General features: G+C 38.6%; 1 protein-coding gene across 1 annotated transcript in view; it reads left to right on the top strand.

The window, feature by feature from the left end:
- Nucleotides 1-14,333: 14,333 nt before the first annotated feature.
- SH3BGRL (SH3 domain binding glutamate rich protein like) overlaps nucleotides 14,334-24,651 on the top strand; it is a 56,051-nt gene continuing 45,733 nt past the window's right edge. The window contains exon 1 of the mRNA XM_024574974.4: nucleotides 14,334-14,568. Within this exon, the coding sequence (XP_024430742.1) occupies nucleotides 14,524-14,568 (45 nt within the window). The 5' untranslated portion in view covers nucleotides 14,334-14,523. The remainder of the gene's footprint in view (nucleotides 14,569-24,651) is intronic.

Genomic DNA, 24,651 nt, shown 5'->3' with positions numbered 1-24,651 from the left:
ATGGCAATATTTCAACCTTTCTATGGCTGAGTAGTACTCTACTGTATACATGTACCACATCTTCATTATCCAATCATCTACTAAGGGACACTTTGGTTGTTTCAATATCTTGACCACCATGAATAACGCTGCAATGAACATATGTGAATGCTGCAGTGCACATATGTTTGCAAGTAAATGTTTTTCAATTTTGGGGGGTAGATACCTCAAAGATAGGTTGATGGGTCATATGGTAACTCTGTTCTTAATTTTTTGAGGAACCTCCATACTGTTTTCCATAGTGGCTGTACCAGTTTTCATGTCCACTGTTAGTGAATGAGGGTTCCTTTTACTCCACAACCTCTCCAACACTTGTTATTATTTGTCTTATAGAGAATAGCCATTCTAACAGGTGTGAGGTGGTAACTCATTATAATTTTTATTTGCATTTTCCTAATAGCTAATGAAGTTGAGCATCCTTTCATATATCTGTTGGCCATTTGGAGGTCTTTGTGGAAGAAGTGTCTGTTCAGGTCCTCTGCCCATTTTTTAATTGGACTGTTTGTTTGTTTGGGGTTGAGTTGTGTGAGTTCTTTATGTATTTTGGATATTAACCCCTTCTCAGAGCTGTTGTTTGCAAATATCTTCTTTCATTGGATTGGTTGCCTTTTCATTTTGCTGGCAGTTTCTGTTGTTGTGCAGAAGCTTTTTTGTTTGATACAGTCCCATTCATTTATTTTTGCCTCTACTTCTTTTGCCTTTGGGGTCAAATTAATAAAATCTTCTCTATGACCCAGGTCCATAAGTTTAATACCTATGTTTTCTTCTATGTAATTTATTGTTTCAGGTCTTATATTTAGGTTTTTGATACATTTTGAGTTTATTTTTGTATATGGGGATAAACAATAGTCTACTTTCATTCTTTTCTGTGTGACTTTCCAATTTTCCCAGAACCATTTATTGAAGAAACATTCTTTTCTCCATTGTATATTTTTGGCTTCTTTATCAAAAATTATTTGCCCATATACACGTGTGTTTATTTCTGGGCTCTCACTTCTGTTCCATTGGTCTGTGTGTGTTTTTCTGCCAACAACATGTTGTTTTGATTATTGACTAAATAGTATTATTTTCAAGTGCTAGAGATTGTTGATGAAAAAATTTAGTAACAGTGAGAGTCTGGATGATATTTCGTTTCAAGACTAATTACTATTATTGCTTTTGGAGCAATATCAGATTACCTCAATGTAATCAATGTCTCTTTGAGATGTGGTCCAGTTTTCTTTCCTGTGTTTGTGGAGTATAGCTTTTTGGAAAAGCAATGCTATGTGGCTTCCAAGGTAAGGTCATAAAAGGTAATAAAAGCTTCTACTTTGTTCTCTGGAGCTCTGATATACATTTTAAGATCAACTATCTGAAGCTGCCCTGCCACAAGGAAGACTGTCACACGTTGAGGTCACATGCAAGCACTCTAGTCACCATTTGCAGTTGAGCTTATTAGTGCTTGAATCATCTCCATAGACATACCAACTACATGAAGAAAGAAGTCTTCAGATGATTTTTGCCTCCAGCCATTAAGGTACTCTCACCCTTAAAGACTTTAGATGAGGCCACAGATACTATAGATAAAAAACAAATATTCCTGATGTATAGAATCTTTCAGCATGACCAAGTGGAGTTTTTTTTCATAGCACTAAGTTTTGGAGTTTTTTATTACATAGCAACAGTAAACAGCATGAGTGTTTTAGAAGTGTCAGTTCAATAAGAAAATGAAAATAATATACACCACTTTATGCTCTGCCCCCTTTGTCAATTGGGGGGAATGGTGGGGGGGAAATGAACACAACTGTACTTGAACAACAATAAAAATGTTAAAAAAATAAAATAATATACAAATGGAAAGAAAAAATAAAACTATCATTTTCTTGAATGATATTACTGTATAAATATAAAATCTAAAATATATACAGGTACATTAATGATATTAACATTTGTATTTAGCAAAGTTTCTGGATACAAGGTCACTATCCAAAAAACAATTGTATTTTCATATTGTACTTACAAACATTCTAACTTTTAAAAGGAATGATAAAGGACTATAAACAGTGAAGACACTAAACAAAGAAAACCAAAGTAGAAAAACTTGTTGTACCAGATTTGAATGTATTAAAATTGATAGTAATTAAGATAGTGTGGTATTGGCACAAAGGTAGATGGACAATGAATGTAACAAAGATACGAAAGCACAAGCAGTCCCAGTAGAGGCAGCCACACAGAACAAATTGCATGGTAGCTCCAGGCTGATAGCCCAAGGCTGGTTACAGGCAGCGTCTGACATTAACCTGCACTGGAACCCTACCCTAGTGGATCCAGAATAAACACAACCAAACCACACCAGACCATGACCATGACCGAACTAACCACACAAGTGGCACACCCAAAGGAAGATCCTGGCAAAAACCAGAACTTGCAAGAAAACACTCTACTCTGGCTGCAGCCTCTGCACAGTGGTTGAGGTCTATCCTTACAGTCAGCCAGCCTGAGCATTACCCTAAAGCACAAATAGGCCAACAGCATTTAAGACTCTACTACACAGGAAGGCACATATCATCCACACAGGAGACATTCTTGGAGCACCTAGCTCAGGTAATCTGGAAGATTGCACCCATAAGCACCACAAGACACCTACAACATAAAACCACCATAACAAATTTGGGAGTCATAGCAGATGTACCTAATACACAGTGATAAGGACAAGAATGCAGATGAAATGGAAACACAAATAAACATTCCCCAAGTGAAAGAATAAGATATATCCCCAGAATAAGAATTAAATGCAATGGAAAAAACCCAAAATGCCAGATGCAGAGTTCAGAACAATGATAATAAGAATGGTCAAGGACCTTAAGGGAAGAATGCATGATCTAGGTGAGAACTTAAACAAAGACATAGTAAGCACTGAAAAGGATATAGAAACCATGAAAAGACCCAGTCAGAAATAAACACAGTATCTGAGATAAAGGATACACTAGAGCCCTGGCTGGTGTAGGTTAGTGGATTGAGTGCTGGCCTGCGAACTAAATGGTCACCAGTTCGATTCCCAGTCAGGGCCCATGCCTGGGCTGTGGGCCAGGTTCCCAGTAGGGGGTGCATGAGAGTCAACCACACATTAATATTTCTCTCTTTCTCCCTCCCTTCCCCTCTCTATAAATAAATGAAATCTTTAAGAAAAAGAATACACTAGAAGGATTCAACAGCAGGTTAAGTGAAGAAGAGACTCAAATCAGTGAATTATAGGATAATATAACAGACTAACAGATGTCAAAGGGGAGGGAGGTTGGGGGGCTGTATAAAAAAAGGTGAAGGGGTTAAGCAAAAAGAAACACACATGGGCACAGAGAACAGTATGGTCATTACCAGAGGGAAAGTGGGGTGGGGGTGGTAGGAAAGGGTAAAGGGGGATAAATGGGGATAGAAAGACACTTTACTTGGGGCAATGGGTGCACAATGCAGTGTGCAGATGGTGTCTTATAGAACTGAAAATCTCTTACACAAATTGGTGTACGCTTGAAAGCTCTATGGTTTTATTAACCAATCCCCCCCAATAAATTCAATTAAAAAGCCAAAAAAGTATGGATGGGCATGTATAGATGAATAAAAAGATCCCCCCCATGCATGTTTGATCACTCAGTCTTTGACAAAAGTGGCATTGCAAACCAGTGGAAAAAGAATGTCTTTTCTTCTTCAAATTTCTGAACAGATAGTCCACAAAATAAAATATCCAAAAGGCAATACGATGTCAAAAGGTAAATGACTGACTAGTAATCAAGGAAATACAAATTAAAACCACAATGAGATAACCACTCCCCACCAAATAGAAGGAATAAAAGAGAAACTCGAGGTCTAGAATGAGGACCCCACAGTACTCTATATGATGCTAATCAAACCACACTTGGAACATGAAATTCAGTTCTGGAGACCACCCTTTCAAGAAGAGAGAAGCGAAGAAACTGGAACACATTGAGAGGAGAGATCTGTAGACATCACAACATCTAAAAACTGGTTAGAGCAATGGGAAATATTAACTTAGAGGACAGAAGGCGTCCATTTCAAAAGCTTTCACAAGAATAGAGATAAGTTTATAACTGAATTATTAGTATGAAAGAAACATAAAGGGAAACAGTTTTAAGCTCAACCTCAGAAAATACTTCTCAAGTTTGGAGCTGACCAAAAATGGAATAGGGATGTCTCAGGAATTGTGAGCTAACTGTAACTGGAGGAATTCACAAGCAATGCCTGAATGACAATTTGATGATGTCATTATTGTTAGGGTCTGGAGGGAGCTAGAGGGGTTAGACTGACCTCTGAAGTTCTTTTCAGATTTATAAATCCCTAAGTCATGCAGCATGTTTGTGTGTGAAAGGGTTCTTAAACCAGGCCTCCCTTCGGAAGAAATAACACCTGTACCCTAGCCCCCATTATATATTTTATTATTTTTTAAAAGATTTTATTTATTTATTTTTAGAGAGAGGAGAGGGGAGGGAGAAAGAGAGGGAGAGAAACATCAATGTGCGGTTGCCTCTCACATGGCCCCCACTGGGGACCTGGCCTACAACCCAGGCATGTGTCCTGACTGGGAATCAAATCGGTGACCCTTTGGTTAGCATGCTGGTGCTCAATCTAGTGAGCCACACCAGCCAGGGATCCCCCGTTATATTTCAAATTTATAAATTCATAAATCATGGGGTGTGTTTGTGTGTGAAAGAGTTCTTAAAGCAGGCCTCCCTTTAGAAAAAATAACACCTGCATCCTAGCCCCCATTACATCTCCTTCTAGTGACAACTGGGTTGACTTACTACTCTTCTGGAGTCAGTGATTCCTGATGAAAGAATAATTGACCAGTTGTCCTTACTGCAAGTACAAGAACATTTTAGAAATAATTATTGCTGTTGCTGGAGTCCTATTGTTCCCTGAGAACTTTTCTTGTTACTGCTCAGGGACAATGGATAAAATGACATTCTACGCATGTCCCTGTTGGGATTCTATACAGAGTTGATAAAATTTTATCTTTAAATTTTGCTTTCCCAAGCAAGGAACATTTACTTTCCATGGGTATATGTCACCCTCTAGTGGCTACAACTATGAACCTAATATCTTGGGTGAGATCAGAACTCTGGACCCAATACTTCAAAAACAACTTTTGGCACCAAGTCATGAAGTTGCTTCCTGATCATGCGCATCACCAGGTAGCATATAAATGAGACAGACTTCAAACTCTTATGCACAACACTCTGCTGACACCCAGGGAAACAAACAGTAAGTCCTCCAAAATGCAGTATTTTTCTGTATTTAAATATTTTGTGTTAATATGTTGTTTGTTAATAGAAGAAAAATGTGATATTTCTAGTCTTCCACTTGCCAGAACAGCCATAAATGTGGGGAGTGTGTCATCACTGAGTAACATTGCTGTTAATTCAATCTAACAATCAAATGTCTTTGAATACAATCAAGAACCAGGTACTCTTATTTTAGAAACACCCCTCCACAATGTATCAAAGAATAAAAAGTGAAATGTACTTACCTTCTTATTTATTTATTTATTTAAATTTTTAGTTATTGATTTTGAGAGAGACAGGATGGGGAGGGAGAGAGACAGAGAGAGAGAGAGTGGTGGGGAGAGAGAGACATTGATTTGTTGTTCCACTTATTTATGCATTCATTGGTTGATACTTCGATGTGCCCTGACCTTGGATTGAAACCACAACCTTGGCATATCAGGCTGATGTTCTAACCAACTGAGCTACCTGGCCAGGGCCCCTACCTTCTTATTCAAGTAGACATGAAAAATTCTCAATGTCACTAATCATCAGAGAAATGCAATTTCAAACCACAATGAGATACCACTTCACACCGGTCAGAATGGCCATCATAACCAAATCAACAAACAACAAGTGCTGACGAGGATGTGGAGAAAAGGGCACCCTAGTGCAGTGTTGGTGGGAATGCACGCTGGTGCAGCCACTGTGGAAAACAGCATGGAGTTACTTCAAAACTTAAAAATGAACTGCCTTGGGAGAACCAAGATGGCGGCGTAGGTAGACACACTGCGCCTCCTCGCACAACCAGAACTGACAGAGAATCGAACAGCAAGGGGGACCAACACCAAGAAAATAGAAAATAACCATTCATCCAGACTGGTAGGAGGGGCGGAGACAGGCACCGGGGTGGAGAGGACTCGCGTGGCTGTGGCGGGACTGAGACTGGCGGAGTGTGGGACAAACGGCGCAGGCAGTCTGAGCACTAGCAGACCCTGCGGCCCCACATTTGCGCAGATAAACCGAGAGGGCCGGACTCAGAGTGGCGGAGAGTGGGGCAGGCAGAGCAGCAGGTAGCACCCCGCGGCACCACATTCGCCCACAGATAAACCGGACAAACGGCAGGGAGCGAAGCAGACCACGTAACCCAGGGCTCCAGCTCAGGGAAATAAAGCCTCAAACCTCTGATTGAAAACGCCCGTGGGGGTTGGGGCGGCAGCGGGAGAGACTCCCAGCCTCACAGGAGAGGTCGTTGAAGAGACCCACAGGGGCCTAGAGTGTGCACAGGCCCACTTGCTCGGGAACCAGCACCAGAGGGGCCCAGTTCGATTGTGGGTAGCAGAGTGAAAGATTGAAATCCGGAGGAGAGTGAGGCGGGCACCATTGCTCCCCCTCGGCCCCTCCCCCTCGTACAGCGTCACAGCGCTGCGACCAGCATTACCCCGCCCCGGTGAACACCTAAGGCTCCGCCCCTTAAAGTAACAGACACGCCAAGACAAACAAACAAAAAAAATGGCCCAAATGACAGAACACTTCAAAGCTCCAGAAAAAATACAACTAAGCGACGAAGAGATAGCCAACCTATCGGATGCACAGTTCAAAGCACTGGTTATCAATATGCTCACAGACTTGGTTGAATCTATTCGAAAAACAGATGAAAAAATGAAGCCTATGCTAAGAGAAACAAAGGAAAATGTACAGGGAACCAATAGTGATGAGAAGGAAACTGGGACTCAAATCAATGGTGTGGACCAGAAGGAAGAAACGAACATCCAACCAGAAAAGAATGAAGAAACAAGAACTTGGAAAAATGAGGAGAGGCTTAGGAACCTCCCGGACGCCTTGAAACGTTCCAACATCCGAATTATAGGGGTGCCAGAAGGAGAAGAGGAAGAACAAAAAATTGAAAACTTATTGGAACAAATAATGAAGGAGAACTTCCCTCATCTGGCAAAGGAAACAGACTCTCGGGAAGTCCAGGAAGCTCAGAGAGTCCCAAAGAAGCTGGACCCAAGGAGGAACACAACAAGGCACATCATAATTACATTACCCAAGATTAAACGCAAGAACCTACATCCAAGATTACTGTATCCAGCAAAGCTATCACTTAGAATGGAAGGGAAGATAAAGTGCTTCTCAGACAAGGTCAAGTTAAAGAAGCTCATCATCACCAAGCCCTTATTATATGAAATGTTAAAGGGAGTTACCTAAGAAAAAGAAGATAAAAAATAGGAACAGTAAAAATGACAGCAAACTCAGTTATTAACGGCCACACATAAAACAAAAATGAGAGCAAACTAGGCAAACAACTAGAACATGAGGGTTGTCATTAAGGGAGTGGGAGGGGGAGAGAGGGGGAAAGGTACAGAGAATAAGTAGCATAGATGATAGGTGGAAAATAGACAGGGGGAGGGTAAAAATAGTGTAGGAAATATAGAAGCCAAAGAACTTATAGGTATGACCTATGGACATGAACTATAGGGGGGGAATGTGGGAGGGAGGGGGGTGGGCAGGATGGAGTGGAGTGGGGGGGGGAAATGGGACAACTGTAATAGCATAATCAATAAATATATTTAAAAAAAAAAAATGAACTGCCTTTTGACCCAGTGATTCCACTTCTGGGACTTGAGCTGAAGAAACCCGAAACACTAATTTCAAAGAATATATGCACCCATTTGTTCATTTCAGTGTCACTTACAATAGCCAAGATCTGGAAACAGTCCAAGTGCCCATCAGTAGGTGAGTGGATAAAAGAGCAGTGGTACATTTACACAGTGGAATACTACTTGGCCATTAACAAAATGAAATTGTAGCTTTTGTGACAGCATGGATGGACCTAGAGATTATTATGCTAAGTGAAATAAACCGGGCAGAGAAAGACTAGCTCCATATGATCTCAGTTATATGTGGAATCAAATTGAGGAACAAAATAGAAATAGAAGCATGGACACGTGGAACACACTGATAGCTGTCAGAGGGGAGGGGGTTCTGGGTGAAAGAAGATGAAGACATTAAGCAAAATCATATAATATGACACACAGACACAGATAACAGTCTGGTGATGAGCAAAGGGAAAGAGGGGTAGGAGTGTGTGGAGGTGGACAGACGGGGGGATAAATGAGGACAGAAAGAGACTTTGCTTTGGGTGATGGGTGCATGTTGCAGGGTGTACATACTTTGCTGAGTTGTACACTTCAGCCCGTTTTATTAGGGCAAACCAATGTCACCCCAATAAAATTAATAAAAATGAAAAATAAGTAAATAAACATAAATATTAAATAAAAAGTATTAAAATGTTATAATTTTGTTTTTAAATTTAAAATTATGTAGCACCAAGCAATTTATTAAATTATGCTTGACAGTGATTTCTTGGCAACCACTATATATACTTCTGAATTCTGCAGATGCAGGAGAAAAAATCTAAACTCCCAATTGTTTTCAAATGAAATGCACATTTTATGAATACTGAATGTAATATTTAAACAAGTTGATGTGGTGATGTTTTATAGACATTTCATTAAACATTTCATAATTGTGTATTTCTAGGCTTGTTTTTATAATGTGGGGTAAATAGTATTTTTACTTTCTCAAAAGTTTAAAAATAGAAAAAAAATTTCTTCTGGCCATGGTGGACTACATGATCTGGAAAAACCCTTTCCTAAAGGAAACTTAAAATGTTAGAAAACAGTTGACAAAATTTTCTTAAAAACATCAAAGGCCTAGACAAGAAAGTGAGGAATTACCAGGTTCAGAAAAGGGGATAGACTTCAACCCCAGAGAGCTCAGTGATGACCTGAAGGTGCTTTTGCCCTAGTCAGACCTTCTGTTTTGGCATGGGGGATACAGATAACTTGCCTGCAGACTCCTAACTTTGAGTGCGGTGTGAGAGCGTAAGCAGTCTCCACTTGAAGGGGAAGTGCTGCCCTAAAGAAAAAAAACGTGAGTTAAGGCAAGGGGGAGAAATAACATTCAGAGAAAAGACTGAAGATATAGGAGTATTTTCTCATCACAAAGTCGAACATCCAGTGAATTCAGAGAACAGGTTTGGAGAAGAGGAAAGCGTGGACACTGAAGACTGAGGTAGAATTTTTTAATGGAAGATGCCTTCTTGTACTTGTCCTGTGCCATAGGCGTGATCCATGTTATTAAAGTTCTGATGGAACCCTTCCAGTGTGAACAGATATCCTCAGTTCTGTCTCTTTCTTACTTTTTTGTTCACCTATGAACATGCTTCACGCCCCAATTCTACCACTGTATGTACAGCTCACTATAACTGTACTATACCCTCCTCTAGCTCAATAGTTGGCCCAAAAATGTAGGGCAGGAAACTAAAATGTATATTTTGGGTAGTGCTGTACTCAGTCTGCACCATTAGCACCGTGAGTTCCTGATCCATCAAAAGGAATATGAGGCAGAGAAGTATTTGTAATAATTTATCTGCCACCTTAGAAAAGTGCCACATGTTAGGGACTTATATCAAGACAATCAATGAGGAAGGAGGGGGGATAAAATTCTTGTTACTGGGGTAACATTGGCTTCTTCTTCAATAAAATTAATAGTCATTTGTACTCTAGACCATGGCACCAAGAGGCCCAAATTATAACATTGTAATACTAAGCCTGAATGCCTATCCAGTTTGCCAGCAATTCCACATCTAGGAATTTATTCTGAAGAAATTATTAGGCAAGTGGGCAAAAATCTATTGGTAAATATATACTGCAGCATTAACTATAATATAGAATAACTGAAAACTAGCAATATGTTTAATAATACAGAATTGCTTAAAAAACTTGGTATGTTTTCTGATATGGGATAAATCATTTATTTATTTTTAAATATTCTTTTTTTTTAAAGATTTTATTTATTTATTTTTAAAGAGAGGGGAAGGGAGGGAGAAAGAGAGGGAAACATCAATGTGTGGTTGCCTCTTGAGCACCCCCTACTGGGGACCTGACCTGCAACCCAGGCATGTGCCCTGGGTGGGAATCAAATCGGTGACCCTTTGGTTCCCAGGCCCATGTTTAATCCACTGAGCCACACCAGCCAGGGCATAATTTCTAAAATATATTTTCTAAGTAAAAATGAGCCATTTATAAAATACTATCTATCTTATCATAAATAGATTTTTAAAATATATTTACTCCTCATCCTTTCCTGCCACTTCTCTCAAAGCCTCACACCCACCCTCATCTATCTATCTCTGACTAGGCCTGTAAGGGCTTATATCCACATATCAAAAAGTGATTGTCCCCAAATATTAGGGGTATGGATGATTTTTATTTGTAGTATTTGTTAAGTTTTCTGTACACAGCATGCATTTATTTTATAATTTTTGAAATATGTTACCATTTAGTTAATAAATAGATTTCTTATCACTATTGTCACGAGTACTATTCAAAAACTCTTTGATCCATCTTAATTTAATCAGGCTTTAATGTTTTCAATCAAATTATATGAACAAATTGTTTGGAGACAGTTCTATGAAGGAGTAAAATGAAGCAAAAATGACCATTCTAGAATGTACATTCCAGGGATGGTTGAATATAGTAGGGAGCAGGTCTAATATAATCTATTATGTTAATTTCTAGGAAAAAATACTGGTAAAGACCTTCCCCCAAATGCATCCTAACTGTTCTTGTTAATAAGGATCAACAGATTTTGTTTATATATCAATTTAGTTGGGATATTTTCACTTAGATTAATACACATATTTAAAAAAAAGTTTACAGCTCCAAACTCTTTTATTTTATTTTTTAATTTTTATTGTTATTCAATTACAGTTGTATGCCTTTTCTCCCCATCCCTCCACCTCACCCCAGCCAAACCCACCTCCCTCCCCCATCTCCACCCTCCCTCTTGATTTTGTCCATGTGTCCTTTATAGTAGTTCCTGTAATCCACATTTAAAAGAAATGAAGTATCAGGGAACATCTGCCCATCATCAAAGTTTCAGATAAGGCCCACTGGACTCATTGCCAATCCTGGAATTCAGTTCTCTGGAGATATTAATTTTGTCATATGGATATGTAGAATAAATAGAAGAGTTCTTCTTTTTTGTCTTTATTGTTTTCATCAATTCAGTAAAGACTATTGGTCCAAATAGAATACATGTTGACCACTAAGGGGTGGGACTCATATATGGCAAATTATGTCAATTTTCCCAAATCAAAACCTGAAGGAAGATTTCCCTGTCCTGTGGCCTGGGAAGCACAATAACAGTCACCCTGATGCTGCCAGGGCATTTGTGTAACAATTTTAAATTAGGTCTAAAAAAGGTAAGAGCTGGGAAGATGGAGAGGGCAGAAAAGATTATGAGCATGTGGGAAAAAATGAATAAAAGGATAGGAAGAGCAAAGGTATGAAAATGAATAAGTACTGGGATTGCAGTGGGGAGTAAACAATGATTATGCAGGGAAGTTAGTTTAGGGAAACAGTGAAGACTATGTAAATAGTGTAGGGCCAGATTATGGTAGGAGCTCCTTAGAAACATAATTTAGGTTTGATTTGATAGTCAATGGAGTAGTATTTTAAGTATTTCAGGCTGTATTGTCTTTAGTGCCAGATAAAAGTGATGTTTTAGGGAAAATAGTTAAGAATTATTGAGAACTTTCCCTGTTCCAGGCATTGTGTTACAATTATGGTCAAGAGGATGACCTTTGGGGCTGGTTGGACTTGAGGTCTAGTCCTGGCTCTGGAATTTACTTGCTATATGACTTTGGGAAAAATTACTTATTCCCTAAGTCTCAGTTTCTTCTGTAAAACTGATATAATAATATTGACCTCTCAAGGTTGTTCTATGGAGAAGGGAGAACCTGTTAACAGGAAATAGTTAGGAAGGTACAACTGTTACAGAGCAGGCCGGGGGATGGTTCACGATAAATTATTACAGAAAGGATTCCCCCCTTTCTGTCTCTGGAGGTTCCTTCCCCCACGCCCACCTGCTAGGTTCGAAATGCCCACCACCAGAGGAAAGACGTCTCTCAATGCCAGAGACTGGTGAAAAGGAAAGGAATTATTTATTTAAAAGTTACACAAACTTAAGAGTAATGACTTAATGTCTTCAATAAGATACTAAAGTCCTCTAGAATACCCACTGATGCACAGTCCTTCCCTCTCCCTGTGCCCAGTCCGGGGTACTGTGTCTCAGGAAAGGAAGTAGAAGTCCGTGATTCAGGCTCCCGGCACCATCAGCTGTGTGGCTGCTACAATCTCCAGTTAATCCAAAGCCATGTGGCACCTTCCCATGGCCCTCCAGCAAGAGTCCTTTCTCCCCTTTTCTTCTTGGCAAAGTCTCTCCTGCTCCCTAAGCCGAGTGGCAAAAAGAAGCACTCCAAAACCACATGGTCTTCTCTACTCTCCTTCAGATCCTCGTGGCCCTCTCCCTTTCCCCTCAGAACCGCGTGGTCTTCTTCCTTTTACTTCAGAACCTCGTGGCCCTCACTTTATTTACTTGCTTCAGAACCTCGTGGTTCTCTCTTTTCCCTCAGAACCGCATGGCCCTCTCTATTTACTTCACCAAAGCTGCATGATCCTCTCCTTTCTCCCCCAAAACCTTGTGGTCCTCTCCCTTCCCCTTCAGATCCGCGTGGTCTTCTATCTATCTACTTGCTTCAGAACTGTGTGGTCTCCTCCTTCTCTATCACGGCCGTGCCTAGGTTTTAATCCCAGTGCCCATCTTCCTTTGCAGCCCCATTTCCGACTCCTCCTACAGTCAGTTACACCTGCCAGCATCCCCGTATTTTTTCAGCTTTACTGGGCTGCCATAGTAAGTCTGGGCAGGTGTGGCCCCATGGCATGGAGCCAATCATCTCCAAGCTCTCACGCAGGCCTTGTAACCAGGGGGAGTTGCTTCCCAGTCCCATCTTGGGTGGAATTTGTTCCCATCCTCCTGGCCCAAAGCAGGGCCACAGCTATTTAACATATCTATGAAACCAGTTAAAGGTTATAGATATGTTAAATGAGTGTGCCAGGGGTTAGCTGCAAAGCTCTTGCTACCCAAAACAGCTCTGAATGGCCCTGTTCCATGAGTCCCATCCCCCCTGGCTCAGGCTTGTGGGGGTGAGGACATCCTATATATATATTTCTAATATTTCCTGGACACCTTGAGTTCTGGTCCCCATTACAAATCCCTTCTTGGGGCCCTCCTCTTGGCTGCACCCTGCTTCACAATTATTGAACATAGAAAAAGGTGATAAAACCATTGGAATATAGAGGGAAACCAAGTGCAAAGGAAAAGTAAAGAAGTAGGACAGGTGACTGACTCCCTCTATCCACTCGATCTGTGAGTTCCTTAATTCTGTTCATTTGACATAATTTGGAAATTTGAAATCACAGTCTGACATATATGGTCCTTCTGTGGACAAATGACCATTGCTCTCTGTTTACCATTTCAAGATGCCCTGAAACATAGGATTCAAACTGCGTTTCCTCGGTCAGTTAATAAGGAAACAATGCAATACAAAATGAAAAATTATTTACTTTCTCACACTGCATTTTCTTTTCTTTTTTCTTTTTTTTTGGGGGGGGGGGTTTCAATTGCTTCCTCCATTCTTGAGTTTGCGAGTCAGTCTTCCTGCGTATTCACACAGAAGCAGGATTCCTAATCTTAACAAAAAGCAAAGCTCCAAAGAAATCAAATCCTGCCATTTCTGGCTTACAGAAACCTGAAACTTTTTATAACCTTCTGTGGCATCGCTCAGCCCTTCGGTGCCCAATCCTAATAAACAGGATTCTTAAAATGCACAAGGTTTGAAGAGCAAGGGCTTTCTTATTAGTGTGTGAATTCAAGGAAAATCGGTCTTCTCATTTGCATACATTTCTGAGCCGGAAGTTATACGCAGAAGTTTTAGTCTCTGTGGGAAAAGCTCTTTCATTCTAATCTAATTGAATTAAACTCTCCCTTTTCTGTTTCTTTCATCTATCCCTGCTCTCTTGGAGGGAATAGTAAAAAAAAAGTCAACAGATCTCGCGGTGCTATTCGAGATTCCTTTAGAAAAAAATTAGAAATGATGCAAACAAGCCTTTGCCTTCCGGGATTTGGGGCTGGGACTGCAGAGCTCCCAGCCCAGTGAAAGCAGCCAAGGGAGGAGGCGGGGCTCTAGCGAGTTCCCCTTCCACGTTCCCCCACCCTTCTCTTCCAACCTCTGTTCGGCTGTTAGCTCAATTACAGCCTTTGCTGCCCCTGCTCTCCAGCCATTTGCAGGACCCAAACTACCGCAGCCGTTGTTCTCAGGATGGTGATCCGTGTGTATATTGCATCTTCCTCTGGCTCTACGGCGGTAAGGAGGGTGGGGAGCCCATCTTTGTTGCTTTCCAACACACCAGGCTTTTGCTGCCCCAGAACCGTTAAATTGCAGAAGTTCGTCTGGCAGCTTCTCTTTCGGAAGACACTCCGACCCCACCCCCTTCTTCTCTTTCTTCCCTTTGTTGTATTGATTTCATTTCTCCATGGAGTTTAGATTTCCTTGCCTTCTGACGTTGGGGCCAAGTTTCTTCTTTGAAGGAAAAAGAAAGCTATGGAGTTTTGGTAGATGAGACATGATGGTATAGAGTCTTTAAAGTTAGGCGAAGAAGTGAGGTAAAATCACACACTGGTGATGTTTAAGAGTGGGACATTTGACATATGTGCTCTAGTTACTGAGGTGAGGGGCAGAAGTGCACATCTGTAAACGATGTAAAATATGCTCTAACTGGTAACAACTGAATGGAGGCCTACTGCGGTATTGTGACTACTTTCAGAAAGTAATACCCCTGTAATAAAATAGTTATTTTACTTGTATATAGGAGAGGGTGTTTAACTTCGGCCTAAAAAGTTTGTCAGAGCTAGACACAATAGTGGGGGGGGGGAGTTGGGAACAATAGTACAAAGCTGTTGGTTTAAAAAAAAAATAACGATAAAGGATCTTTCCCCCATCCCCTCCTATATTGTACCTTATTTTGACCTTTGCTTTTCTTTCAAAAGTTTTTACTTCTAACAGTTCCTAACTATTTCAAATACATTGAGAAAAATGAATGAAAAGGGAACTAAGGAGTCACTTCCTGGGTAGTAGCAGACTGACGTTGCTACTTCTTCAAATTATAGGACATACCCCCAAATTCACATGCTCTTAATTTATAAAATGTTTTTAACTTCATTTATCATTGTTCAAGTACAATTGTCTCCATTTCCCCCCCCACTGCCCCCCACCCCAGCCATCCCCACCTCCCACCCTCAATCCTACCCCCCTTTAATTTTGTCCATGTGTCCTTTATACATGTTCCTTGATGGCCTTTCCCTCTTTCCCCCCTCCATTATGTCCTCCCCCTTACCCTGTGGTTACTGTGAGTTCGACGTTATTTCCGTGTCTGTGGTTGTATTTTGCTTGCTGGTTTGTTTTGTTGATTAGGTTCCAGTTAAAGGTGAGATCATATGATATTTGTCTTTCACCGCCTGGCTTATTTCACTTAGCATAATGCTCTCCAGTTCCATCCATGCTGTTGCAAAGGGTAGGAGCTCCTTCTTTCTTTCTGCTGCATAGTATTCCATCATGTAAATGTACCACAGCTTTGTGATCCACTCATTTTACTGATGGGCACTTAGGTTGCTTCCAGCACTTAGCTATTGTAAATTGTGCTGCTATGAACACTGGGGTGCATAGGTTCTTTTTTCAGCACCTATGAGTAACAAAAGGGTAAACTTGGGTGCAAGCTGAGTGTAATCCATGATGAAAGTGTCTCTGTTTTCCACAACTCAGGAGAAAAGCCAGAAGTGGCAAGAGCACATGTGTGGGATCAGATGTAGGATGTAGGAACCCCTTCCCTCTTCTGGGCTTCAGAGCAGCACCTTTTCCGTGTTTTTGTTTTGTCTTGTTTTGTTACCTGCTAAGAGGATTTGGAGTAGAATTGAATGTTGTGTGAAAACCCAAGAACCTTGATTAAACCTTGAACTTCGGCTTCTCTAGCCACCATATGTGAGTTGTTCACACAACTTTGAAATAGAATACTTACCTTTATACTTTTTGAGCAAGTTTAGGTTGAAAAAAAAAAGAAAACTTTTAAAATTACCTTTGAACATCAGTTTTTGAGCTTCTTGCCTTATTATTTTCCATATATATTAATTCCAATATTTCAGAGTAATATTTCGGTTGTTCAGAGTCTCAAGTCCAACACAATGATTGTAATATTTTAAACACCAGCTTAGTACCCTTAATTGAACCCTTGTTTAGATTGAACAGATCAGGAAATTAGTTTCATTTCCGGTGATAGGCAGTTTCAATATTGCTGTTTATTCTTTGCTTTCTCACTCTCGTACTACTCCCCCAAAAGCATATTCAAGAAGAAACTCATTTCAAATTTCTGTTCATGTAAGAACAACCGCACCTCTCAGTTTATTGACTTAAGTTTCTAAGAGCCTTACAAATGACTGCCCTCTCCTATCATGTTCATTTTTTAGACTCCATTTTTGAAGACTGTGCAAATAAGAACATTTTATGTTACCAGTATTTTGTTTCAAGTTTATTTTCTTACAGGTGATTAGAAATTTGTGTGTTGCAGTTATTGCAGTAATACTTCTGATGAACCTGTTAGCAAAGTTCTACTGCATATTGCTGGCATAAATCCTTGTTTTATTGTAATCAGCACTTTTATAAACAGCCCTTTTACAAAATACTAAAACAGTATAAAATGAGCGTACTTCAGGAAGAGATCCTTTATACCGTAAGTGGGGACACTTCCGTTTGCAATACTAAGGGTTTTCCTTCAATACTGATGACATGTTTTTAAAACAGGATTTAGAAATTTGGCAGCAAACGTAATGGGAACTTAACAATTGCACAAACTGAGATACTCCTATTAAGTGAGTAAGTATAGTTCTCTGAAGAACATTTTTAAAAGACAGTTTTTGGTTTCATATTGGCAAGCTCTGACTGTTTTCTGCCTCTTCCTAGTACTTGTCATAAGAATAACCAATATTAGAGGTTTTATCAGGCAGGGTAGGATCTGTTAGAATTACAAGACAATATTAACTTATGCTTTCCTTTCCTCAAGATGCCCTTTCCATGATAGCCTGATTTTTTTTAAAAAAAGCTTTCAAGCTTGTACTCAACTCTGCCTCCATATGGAGGAATAACAGTTGCTTCTGAAAAGTTTAGAAATGAAAGCACTATGTTCATTTTTGCAACAGATTTTTTGACAGTAGCCATAATAATAATAATAGACACACTTAAGTTTGCCAGATACTATCTCATTTTTCTTGACAATTTGTAGTCCTATGAATTAGGCACTATGATTCTCTCCATTTTTAAGATTAGGAAATAAAGGTTCAGAGATGTAAACAGCTTTCTCAAGGTCACACAAGTAGTAAGCCACAGACCTGGAATCTAATACAAGCTGAATCCAAATAACATGTGTTTAAACACCAAGAAATATATCCTCCCAGTAATGCTTGACAGCTAGGAGGAATGAGGAGATAAACATCAACATGAGGTGAGAGGTATGGAAAGGAATAAGTCCTGTGAGTGGAATAGTTGCCTGGATATTGTTTTAAAAAAGGAGCTAGTGTGAAGGAAGGATAGTATGTCTAAAGGTGAATGTTAGTATGTGGGGTGAATGGCTATTCATTCAAGGCCACTGAGATTGCAAAGAGATGCACATTTGGAACTAATGTTTCATAGGTCAAACTATGAAAAGTTAGGTCTTCGTACTGTTTCTTTTTATGGAAAACATTTAGCAGGAATGCATCTCTGAAATTGTCTGTCTGTAGGAAATGATTTCTGCCTGTTCAGAACTGTTCATGCATGTCTTGATCCACTATTAACAGTAATATACAGCAAGCATTTCTTGAGATTGTAATACCCTGTAAATTTACATTTAATGGAAAAAGAATAAAGAGTACAGAGGTTATATAGCATAATAAATTTCAATAACTTTTAACAAAAATCAACATTGGCCTTTGGTCAGAATTACTACAGTGATATAGCTTGGTTTTAAATTGGAAGTTTTCTTTCCATACTCTTTTGCCATAGGTCCACAGTGATCTCCCTTTTGTGGCCTTTATGCATTCTAGGTGTGCTTGGTGTAGACATGTTCAGGTTGTGGTGGATGATAGATGGTTTCTGAGGGTTTCATTTATGGAATAACTTTTTAAAAATGATCCTTTTTATGACTGCTAAAGCATATACTACTTGGATTGTCCATATAGCAAATGAAATACACATACTTTTCCTCTATGGCAATATTCAGTGCACATGCTATAAAAACAAGTGAGTAAAATGAACACTTGTGATAGCCAATGCATGAGTCAGTAGTCACAGTATTTTCTTCATTCAGATAATATGGATATAGAACAACAAGCCACAGTTCTTCATATACATAATTCTCAATTAATTGCATCTTATGTGACAAAGTATTTTTGCTACTCTGTCTCTGTATTTATAAATTGAACATTGATTTGATTTATGCAATGGTCTTTGTCATAGCTTCCAAGGTTTGATCAAATACTGTTTAAAGCTATTCATAAACTACTTAGAAGAATGAAATCAGAAGCTGTTCATCAGATGACTGTTTGGATATGCCTTTCGGATGTCCTGAGCAGTGAAACATGGGCTTCTTTTACATGGCAAACACAGGAGCTCAAGACCAGTGCCTTCAGCTTGGTTCCCTCTATTCAATGACTGATTTCCTAAGTTTCACAGGAATGGTGAAGCCTTTGGAATAATTTGGCCCAACTTAAAGAGACTTGGGAAACAGTTATCAACGATTAAGATTCTTGGTTATTTACAAGACCAGTGCTCTAACCCCTGAGCTATGGAGCCAACTGATTCTTGGTTATTTAAAAAGGTACTTAAAAGTCACATGGTTGTAGGGAAGAACATATTGTGGAATTTAGTAAGATTCACAGTCTGGTAGGAGGGATGGATTCATCTCAAGACCAAATACTAGTTACTTTATTAAGGAAGCATTTTTTAAAAATTATGTTATTGTTAGCCAGGGGGGAGTGCAGAGGGGACAGTGGGGAAAGGGGATTACAGGAACTACTATAAAGGACACATGGACGAAATCAAAGGGGAGGGTGGAGGTGGGGGAGGGAGAGGGTTCGGCTGGGGTGGGGTGGAGGAATGGGGAGAAAAGGCAGACAACTGTAATTGAACAACAATTTTTTTAAAAAATTATTTTATTGTTGTTCAATTACAGTTGTCTGCCTTTTCTCCCCACCCCTCTACCCCACCCCAGCCAAACCCACCTCCCTCCCTTGCTTCCACCCTCCCCCTTGGTTTTGTCTATGTGTCCTTTATAGTAGTTCCTGAAAACCCTTCTCCCCACTGTCCCTTCCCCCCTCCCCTCTGGCTATCATTAAGTTGTTCTTAATTTCAATGTCTCTGGTTGTATTTTGTTTGCTTTTTTCTTCTGTTGATTATTAAGGAAGCATTTTGATCAATAAACCTTAAGGTCAGTCCTCATCCTGGATTGGCTTGGAAAACAATAAACTGAAGCCCTACCCACAATCAGGTCAAATATACTAATTCTCTAGTTAATATCTAAATTCTTTTCTAAAAGATATATTGTATAATCAAGCATATATCTTTGACAGGACTACTTTCTGATTTAATTGAATTATCAAGGGTGAATGATATATTTCATTTCTTACTGATAAAATTAAACAGATTGAGAATCTGTCGGTTGCTATCTGACCATCTGCTTTGTTTCAGTTCTATTTAGCAGTCCAGCAGGAGGCCTTTTAAACCTGCTACTTAAATACTTCCTCCAATCCATACCAAGATTTAAAAACTGTACATTCAGAGAGAAAGGGCAACTCTTTTATGGTGGTGGTTTTTAGTAATATGAGAGGCAAAGCTTACTTTTTTCATTTGTCCAGTAGGGAATAATTCTAAGCAAAGGAGTTATTTTCTAGCCCAGTCTCTCACATTCTGGCTTTATTAGTTGGTTTGAAGTGTTGTAGATTGCCAGACATCAGGCAAAAATTAAACATAAGTTTAAGTTTAAAAATACCATAATGTTTTAAAGGTTGTATATTTAAAATTATTTAGTGTCAGTGCTGCTACCTTTCTTTTTGTTTTAGTACCCTTTCATTAACATGATAATCAAGATTTTACTCTAGTAATAGTAAAAACTAATATTTATTTATGCATCATATATGTCAAGTGGTGTGCCCTGTCCTTTACATATATTATCTCAATTATTTGTATACTTATACTACCCCTATGAGGTAAGTGCTATTATTAGATGCATGTCATGTAAAGGGAGGGGGAATCTCTCAGACCCAGAAACATTAGGTATGTTGCTCAAGATCAAAGAGTTACAAATGGCAGAACTGGGACTAGAACCCAGGTTGTTCTCATTCCAGAACCCACTCCTAAACACTGTTATTTACACATCCTCCCAGTGCATAAGCATTGAAGAGAGATTAGGTCACTAACACATTGAAATCTTGTCATGTGACTAGGAATCTATAATTGCCATTTAAGATGGCATGACTTCTGAAAAGAAAGAAAACGACTGGGTGATGCCTAACCAAGCAAATGTGTCTGTATCCGTTATCTGCATGAGAGTTAGGTGCAAGTGGGGGAGGTAGGAAGATGAGTAGCACCATTTTCATGTACAGTTTAGTTTTTGTATAAAATTGGCCTCACCAAGGGCACATTTTTAAATGACATTTGTGCCACATATTGAATTTTTATGTCTTTGATTCTCTCCCTGAAAAGTATCTTTCTGTGGATAGACCAACATAATTAAAAGGTAGCTTTTTATTGTTCTGTAAACCTTCTAAATTTTTCAGGAATGCAGTACTATAGTCTTTGAGTTCTGTCCCTTTGGCTTAGTTATTTCTTAAAATGAGACCCTATCGAAGAGTTGGAATGGGGGCAAACATTTTGCTTAGGCTATTTACTTAAAATTATAAGTATCTCTTGAGTGAGTCAAGATAAATAGAATTTCACTTTTTAAACACCAGAGAACATTCGTCTTTGTTGGTTTCATCAGTACCATTCAGCCAATTGTTTAATCAAAGTGCGGCATACTTTTCAATGTTAAAATGAAAACAGTGAATATATATTTGATAGTAGCAATATACCAGAAACCACTATATCCAGTGTGATATTTCAAAGTTAATTTAGAAGGAAGATGAGCATAGGTAATTACTTAATAAGCAAAAAATAGTATACATCATCTTTCTTTAATTTCTCATGCAATTAACTTGTCAGTTTTAGTTGTTAATAATAAGAGCTATCATTTATTGAGCAGTTAAAAGTGCCAGGGATAGTGGTAAGAAATTTATATGTATTGTATTATTTAATTCTCATGGCAACTCAGTGACTTCAGTAATCTTATTATGCCCATGTTTAAGAAGAGGAAGCAGGCTCAAAGAGCTAACAATATCAGAAAGCTAGCAAAGGACCCCTGGTTTATCTGATTCTGGGGTGCATGATTCTAAACCCTATGCTATTTCTGAGAACTGATGGATATTTATTAATTACTCACTTGAATGTGGCCCTGAAACTAATTTAAAAGTCATTGAAAAATTGGTTTTCTGATGAACTTGGAAAATCAGAAAATAATATTTGTTAATTAATTGGTCTCTAGCAGTACTAAAAATAATTCTAGTGCCCTGTTACATCATGTAGAGAACTTAGAGTTCTTCAGAACAGAAAATCAGTCATATAGCTTAGTATATACTATTAGAATGCATAACATGTACCTTTATTCAAATATAAGAAATTTTGTGTAAGGCAGTCTAACTAAAAGTAGATAGACAAATTATTTTTGGAAGGGATTTTAAGCTTTTAGCTAGAGAATGTAGCTTTAGAGTGATGTATGCATTATCAGCTCTTGCCTCTGTGATTTGAGTAGGTCACTAAACCTTTCTTTGCTGTTCGTCACTCTCACAAGTGGAATATAAAAGACATAAAATGAAGAGTAGCACAGAAGACAGCTTCTACAAATGTTGTTATTGGATATTCATAACTGAAAATTATGGAATCTGAGGAGAAGTACATATTTGTCACTTAGTATTGAGTCTGATCTACTAAAAGGTTGACTTTGAGAAGTGGAACTACACGTAGCAGGGGATCCTTACACTGCCCAACTGTCAGGGACTGCTTGGGACCAGCCACAGTGCATTATGTGTACCTTCAGAAGTCAGTAACTACGTTTACAGTTCATGAAAAGTACTGTACCATGTGATGTTTTAAAACCCAACACATCTAACACAATCTTATCTAAATAAGTTATGTCTAAGATGCCCAAATGGATTTACTGTAAATCAATATCTAATTACTTTTTGAAAATCACTCATTTACAGAGATAGATATTATTTTTTTCACTGCGCAGTGTGGATGGCGGAGACATATTCGAATTGTACTTTTAGGTTAATGTATAAACTACAGGAACAGTACATAAAAGCATTTAAAACAAAAGGTGACAATAGTACACAATTAGATACGGTATTTTGCGACAGCTCATGTTAAGAGATTCTGGGGGAAGAAAAAAGCAAACTTTGTACCCTTGAGTTGTCGATACAAGCATTGCTCCAACAATTATAAACAAAGGTAGTTAGATTATCTCCTAGTGAGTGAGATAATTGTGGCCTCATTCTATACCCCCCTCCTTGCAAAAAGGACCACCATTTGATGTCCTTTTACAATTACTTGCGGTTGGAATGGTGTGCATAAATTTATGTGTCTATTTTGTTTTAGTAAAAATGTATAGCAACTTTTATTTCATATGATTAGTGATTAATAAGTATTCTATGTAAAAGAATATGATAAAAAGACAAAGACATGTTGTTCTATATAATAACATTACAATTTTTCTTCTAAACATTTTTTCAAGCTATAGAGATTGTCTCTATCATAGAAATTGTTTGAATTCATGTACATAAAAACCGGATTTTGAGGCCAAGGCAATGTTTTTACATTGAATATCCTAGCTTTTCTCCCCTTATATTGATGGGTCTGTCAAAATTCAAAGTATTTTGTAGAGATCTACTGTGGAATAGCACTATTTCAAAATTCAATAGAGATATCAACAATTTCTCTACCTTCAGCACAAGACCATGAGCTTCTTACTGCCCAGAATATGTTTATACATGGTAGGCTTCTAAATAAACGTTTGTGATGCATAAATGCATGACGTGTTTAAGTTCAAGTTGAAACAAGTCATCCAAATAGAGATGTGCAGTTGCTAGTGGGAAATGTGTGACTAGATCTTGGGAAAGATGGTGGCTGGAGAGTAAATTTGTGAGTCATTCACAAAGAGGTGGCTGAAACCATATGAAAGAATGAGCTCACTTAGAGGGAAGAATTATAGAGTGAGATGAAAAGACGGCTGAGAATAAGGACAGGACCCTGGTGAATGTTCACATTTAGGAAAGTAGGTGGGTAAGAAGCAAGAGGATTCACTGAGACATCAGAGTAGCATTATTTAATGGAAATGGGTAGGGAAGTGTTTTCAAGGAGGGTGAACATTGTTGCTGGTGCTGTACAGAAATCATAAAAGCTGACTTGAAAAAGTTATTGAATTCAAAATAAGGAAATTATTAGTGAATTTGGAAATAGGAGTTTCAGTGAAATAATGAGGATGGCAGCATGACTGGAAAGTGTTAAGAAATTCAGTGTGTAATGAGAGAGAAGTGAGTATATTGACTAATATTTGAGTAGCTTGGTGAAGGGAAAGAAGTAAGATAGTTGCAAAGGAAATGAAATTATTCTACAGTTACTAGAAAAGAACAACCCTAAGTGAACTAGAATTTTCCCTCAAAAAATGCCATCCGTCAGTTTTCCCAGCTTACATTAGAACATTGTTCATTTTTTTTTTATTTTATTGTAGAATCAGCTTTAAACTAACTCAATGACTAGTGGCTGAAGTGTTAAAAACTAATATTTTGTAAATTATGACAGAGAAGATGAATATTTGTGATTACAAAACAATGAAACCAAATGTCCATCTTTATTATTTATATCTGAAAATGGCCAATGGATATTTTATCAAGACAAATAAACATTACTTTAGACAACATTGTCTTTAAAATATAAGAGCCTTTGCTTATTTCAGTTAGAAATAAAACCATATGAAGTCTGAGTTGACCACGTGGAAACAGGTCTTTATTTTTAAATTTAAATTAACCTGGTAAGAGAATAAGGAGAAAAGTTGAAGTTCTTATAGAAATTATGAATAACAGCTGGACAACTTCCATTAACCTACTTGCCAAACTTCCATAAAGGCCACTTTGACTTTTTACAAAATATTGTCCTAACTTCTTGCCGCGAGATGGGTTATTTTCCTCATCAGAAAGTACAACCACTCTGTTTTTTTAACATTTATTCTTTTACATTTAGTCCCCTCCCCCAATCCTAAACTAGTTTCCAAAA

This window comes from Desmodus rotundus, chromosome X (assembly GCF_022682495.2).
Source record: "Desmodus rotundus isolate HL8 chromosome X, HLdesRot8A.1, whole genome shotgun sequence".
Lineage (NCBI taxonomy): Eukaryota > Metazoa > Chordata > Mammalia > Chiroptera > Phyllostomidae > Desmodus > Desmodus rotundus.
The sequence above is the reverse complement of the archived record's forward strand: the minus strand, read 5'-3'. Positions and strand labels throughout refer to the sequence as shown.